Raw genomic sequence first — 6,000 nt, 5'->3', positions numbered from 1 at the left:
AGCAGGAAAAGGTGCTGACGAGGCTTGATGGCCAGGCACAGCAGATTACCCTCCAGTGATTACATGTATCCCTATGTACTACCAACACCTCTAACTGGAAATCCTTCTGAGAAACAGTCACAGAACTCACTCTTTCAGAACATGAGTAAGTTATTACAAGATTATTGCATACACAAATGCATTTATGACACACTGCTCTGTGAATTTTGCGACTTGTTTTCCCAAGAATTGCTGTAACATCAATTGGATCTTCTTACTTTGCAATTACAGGGTAATAGTATACCAAACAGACATATCAGATATTAACTATCAGAAATTTCTCTACTGAAAGAAAAATGCTTCAGAAGAGGGATTAACAGTTCAATTAAATGGAACAGGGTTGGTCTGAAGGCCTTCATTCCCTTCTAGTTTTACATTCAAAATGGAAGTATCAGCATAATGCAATTCATTACAAAACTGTTTTCTAAAGCATATACAGAACATCAGACCCCCCATTCAGCAAAAACCTGGTTCCTTTTCTTTCAGCCCTCAACAATGCCTTCCAATGACATACCATGCAGTCTTGTATATTTTACAGTATTTACACCACACATTAGTAGCATTCGATATTCCAAAATCCACATGGGTTTATGCAAGCACACTGAACAACAGGCACCTAGGAAATTCCTCTTTTTGTTGCAAAGCAGTTGTGTAAAAAATAGACAAATTTTAGAAGTACGCTATCTTCCAACATTATTTTAAAAAGCATCCCAAATATATTTAGGCTGCTATTACATAGTAATAGGTATTTATTCACAGTTTTTGCTGTCAAGTTAAAATCATTACACAGCTTTTCCAATCAATTAAGATCATTTGAAAATCATATGATCTTTATACGATGTTACTAGCTTACAGTGCTACATTGATCCCATTTTTGAAGCACATGAAAAAAGGCCAGAACAACCTTATAAAAATCAAACATAATATTATTTACCTTTACAGAAAATATTTTGTAACTCAGATTCCAGTTCATCAAGTGTTTGTGCTCCAAGTAACTTCATCTATATGAATGATCCTGTTTGACTCAATGGGATTACTCGTATGCAGAAAGATAGTTCAGAAACAACTCATCATTTAAAATTCAGATCAGGTAGTTAAACAACTGTCAGTACAAGCCTTTCTGTGGTAAACTTATATTAAAAAAAAATAGTTTAAAGAAGATTTATCAGATAGAATTCTACTTAACAAAGTCTTATATACTATAAAATGCATGTTGTACAGTACTAATGGTGTCCTAAAAAAAAAAAAATCTCTAAACAATAGTCAAATTGATTCTTCGCATAAAAAATTTCTAAATCCAGAGTTGTGCTTAATTGTGGCAAAATTCAGACTCACTGATGAATGACCTGGTGATTTTATTTTTATTTTCTTGCTTGTATTTTTATGTGTGTGTATGTATGTATGTATTTTATACTCAATAATGAAACTTTTCTGGTCATTCTGTGTTTTGCCACAATTTACACCTAAGTAAAATAACAATGAAACAGAAATTAGAACCTGGCACCATTAACACTCCTGATGCATTCACCTTGTTCTCAACCACATTGTCTCCTAGACACAATAAAGGTGTAGCCAAAGATTTATCCTGCCAATAAGATATAGTTATAGGTCCCATGAAGATTACTGACACTGAAGTACCAAATATGTACTGGCCTTGGACTTAGCAGATAACATGCCAGTTTTGAGACACGTTCAAGTTGACAATAAATCAGTATCACAGTTCCAATAACAGGAAAAAATACCTTAGAGGAATTTTTGTGTTAAAACATTCCTCTCTTGATTTAGCTATTAAATGGTAATGATCATAATGGACTGGGCAGTAGAGTTTCTTGGTGGCTGAAATATGCAGACATTTTACTACCAAGCTATTTTTTTAAACTTCCATGATTTTCAACTGCACAGTATTTTCCCCCTTCAATCAATTTTGTCTTCCAAAAAAACCCCAAAAACCTCGAAATGAAAGATGCTCGAGTAGCAAGCTTATTATGAATTATATTTGTTTTCTGTATCTGCACGTGCAAAAACTTTCACAGCCTCCATAACACCACCCCTTTTGTACATACAAAAAAGCAATAGTTACGGGTTATGGAAAGCTAGAGAGAGTAAGGCACATACGAAATTGTAAATGTATTTTTCCTGTCCCTCTCAGAACTATCTCAATGTTTGTCACCAGAAATTCCTTTCTGAGAAGTTTGTTAAATGGACACCAATTTTTCTGGGTGTATAGGTTGTAACTTTTTTTTCAAGCACCCTTTTAAAGTTATTTCAATTTTCTGTTTTTGATGATAGTCATGCTGACAACTTTTTTTGGTCCATCAAATTCTGAAGTACAATTACATGAATTTACTTTTAATAAATTACCATCTTTGCATATATCAGTCAAACCATGAAGACTAAACACTTGCAAATAAAATGCATTATTAATTTAATTGTCACAGCCTATTTAGCTAGCTTCTATTAGTATTGCTATAATATGCAATGTATCAGAGGGCAGAATCAAATTCAAAACATAAAGAATAAACTGATTATATTGTCCTAGAGAAATTAAAAAATAGCAAGCTTGCAAAATTAAAATCAAGGCATTAATGTTTTAAATAGGTAAGAAAAACCACATAACTCAATTTATAATATGTTTATACCCAAAGTGATGGTTAAACATGCTGAAGAAGGATTTCTTTGGTTCCTAAAGCCATTAAAAGGCATCAAACTCTCTCATAATAGGAAGGGAAAGGTGGAAAGGAAAGCAACAGTGGTCTGGTATTTACTGCACTAGATCACGTGGCTTAAATCTCCACCATCACCAGTGAGGGACTGCTACTAGAAAATCCTATTTTTGTAGTAGCTCTGTCACTACTATTTGATGCTGCTTTACGTTAAGCTGAAATGCCAGCTAAAAAGGTATTGTAGATAGGAAATATTCAAAAGGTGGATGAAGAAGTTTCAAAAGACGAGAGTATGAAGTCACTCAAATATCACTGGTTTATGCTGGCCTGGGGGTAAAGCTGCAACAGGCTGCCCCAGCAGATGGGGTAGGGAGGTTGCAGGCCTTAGCTGGGTTCCCTGCTCCTCGGGCAGCAGGGGCTGCAGGGGCTGTGAACCTGCCACCACGCCGGAGGGTGGCAGGGGAGGGACCCCCCCCTTCTCCTCCTCCTCCTCCTCCTCCTCCTCCTCCTTCTCTTTGTGCCATGCTGGCAGGCCAGCCAGAAAGCCTTTGAGTAATATGGGAAGAAATGGGGAAAATGGAAACAGCCAGAAGGCTTTCAGAAGAAGCACACAAACAAAAGCCAGCAACAACCGATTTAGATTACAGCATCCTGCTTGTTTAGGAATTCATTTCAAGATGATGATCACTGAAAATACGCCTCTCAGGCTAAGATACTATATTTGGAAATCTATTGTATGTATCCTTTATTGCACACATATTCACTAGGGTAATGCAAGTTATCTCTGTGTTGTATTTATGATGATTTTACAGTAAGTACCCCATTGTAAAGGAACACATTGGTATTGAATGCTTCCAGTTACAAAATAAGCCACCAGAGCAAAACATATTTTGTAATTGTTGTGCTATGACAAAAGATAACCAGCATAAACTTTAATATATCTGCTTTGATGAAACTCTAATTGTTGTTTCAATGCTTCATTCTATATTTTAGATGAAATAGAACATCTCAAAAACTCTTCAAATAACCACGTGTTAGGAAAATTCTGGTTAAGCATTTTGTAGAGGAAATCTCATTAAAAATATAAGCACCACTTAAATAGGTGCTTAGTCAAACATAAGGTGCACGTGGTGTGTTAATTTCCAACTCTACTCTTAGATCACTTGGTGATTTAAGTGTGACAAACTTGTGAGGAAATGGTCTAACTGACTGCCATTTCCAGTGTCTTTAACAAGAAATAAACACGATCCAGAAAGAGTTTTGCAGTGTTCTACAACTCCTAGCTATCATTTATTTTCCCCTTCTTTCATATCAAAACCAGAAAATACTATTTATTTATGAAAGCCTACAACGGGAGAGTGAGTTACAAGGCAGTAATACTTGAAACAGTATAAAGCATCCAGCAATGAACCCTGCAGGTAGCACACCTTCACCCACCCAGACTGAAAGAGGATGTGTTATCTTTGGCTATCCAAAAATGATCAAATTTCTAGTTGCCCAAAAAAATTAATGAAATAGAATAGTTATGCCACAGTGTGCCTAATAAATCTGAGGCAAAATCTGCTTATCTGCAAATGTGGTGCCATTTAGTTTGTAAAACACTGTTACTTTTTAAACCACAGAAACAATAGCCAGCTCATAAAAAAAAGTTTGAAAATTAGTAACTGTACACAGATTAAAAAAATAAATCGTTTCATTTAAAAAATAGTCAAAACACCAGATCTCTGTTCCTGCCGAGGAACACTGAGAAAACTTTCTGTTTGATTCCTCTGTGGTTTTGACCTCAGTGATCAACATAAATCTCAAAGTCATTTTATAAACCTATGAGCATCAAGGCCAGCAAGGAAAAAAAAAAAAAAATTTTATTTTTGTACTTGGAGGAACAGTTACAACTATGGGAATTTTGAGAAAATAATATCACCTGTCAAAAAAAAAAACACCCAAAAAGGTGCAATTCCTGTATCTTTTACACAGAATTGCTTTGTACATCAATTTTTCTATTGACACCCACAGACAGGTCATAAGCACTGTGCTGGCAAAGCACTTAAGCATGTTAACTTCCTCTGTAGTTGGAGCAGTGCTAGAAGTCCAGGTGACTTCATTTTGGGTAGGCTGAATATTCCAGATAAGTTCTCCACTTACTGTACAAGGCAAAATGAGAAAGAATTTTAAGGCAGTTTACCTTTCTTTGGGTGTGCCAACTCCATGCTTGCCCAGTAAATGAGTATTCAAATGCTTCTTCATCACAAACGCCACCCTATCAAACAAACAGAAAACCCAGTAAGATTTTTTTTTTTTTTTTAAATACATAGTACTTCTCTGTTTTGAGCATACCCTTGAGCATATTTTATTAAAGGTGGACTTTTAAAACCCCCAAAAGACTACAATTGAAATCTAGGAGTCCATTCTGTAACAGGTTTTCTTCAGATTGCAGTCATTCGGCTATTATTCTTATGAATAAGTAATCACGACCATACGTCACCAGTTAAAGAATGGAAACCCTGTTTCTGCTTCCCTTTGCAAATTATAACATCTTATACAATATACTGATAGCTTAGTCTATTTTACCTGAACAACATTTTTTCATTTGATAAACTAGTACAGTTCAATTTACACCTTTGAATTTATTTAAGCTTAATGGGCCCATCCTGTAACCCTTCTCCATTCAAGCAGTTCCATTGTTTTTAATGAGTAACACAAAAATACAGCAAGATCAGATGCTTTAAACATAGTTTATTTCTGGCCAAACTTAATTTCATTAATTATTTAAAGAATATACAAGGAAACAAATTAATAGCTTCAGTTATTGTATAGCCTTGTGAAAAAAAGGATGGAAAAGGTGAAGCACATGTTCATGAATACACTTTGAGCAGGAATATTGCTCGAACTGGCAACTCACTGTCAAACAATTAACAGCAGCAACAATATATATACTACCTAGCATTATGTCTCTACCAAACAAAACACAGATAATTTACTTTAATTTTGGTGACGTATATAATGAAACAGATAGGAGTCTATCAAGTATTATTCTTCTGCTAGGACCATAACATCAGTTTAATTATGTCTTGTGACTGCTTCAAACAATTTAGATATCAGTCTGAAGCTTCAAACTAAAATGGTTCTCTTGATAAGCAAAAATTTTAGTGCTGCAACTTTCAGTGTGAAAAGGGCTTGCAAACATTTTTGTTAATTATGTATTACAGCTGTCCTTCATAAAGTTAATTACTAATAGCTGAAAGGCAATAGACTCTATTTGCATATGTACATGAAAGGCATGACATATGCAAAAATATGA

General features: G+C 35.0%; 1 protein-coding gene across 2 annotated transcripts in view; it reads right to left on the bottom strand.

Moving 5' to 3' along the window:
- ZNF407 (zinc finger protein 407) overlaps positions 1 to 6,000 on the bottom strand; it is a 353,237-nt gene that overhangs the window by 204,889 nt on the left and 142,348 nt on the right. For both annotated transcript variants that reach the window (XM_042798036.1, XM_042798037.1), the window contains one exon: positions 4,885 to 4,959. In XM_042798036.1, the coding sequence (XP_042653970.1) occupies positions 4,885 to 4,959 (75 nt within the window). The remainder of the gene's footprint in view (positions 1 to 4,884; positions 4,960 to 6,000) is intronic.

Source organism: Tyto alba, unplaced genomic scaffold (genome assembly GCF_018691265.1).
Source record: "Tyto alba isolate M040663 unplaced genomic scaffold, T.alba_DEE_v4.0 Super-Scaffold_27, whole genome shotgun sequence".
Classification (NCBI taxonomy): Eukaryota; Metazoa; Chordata; class Aves; order Strigiformes; family Tytonidae; genus Tyto; species Tyto alba.
The sequence above is the reverse complement of the archived record's forward strand: the minus strand, read 5'-3'. Positions and strand labels throughout refer to the sequence as shown.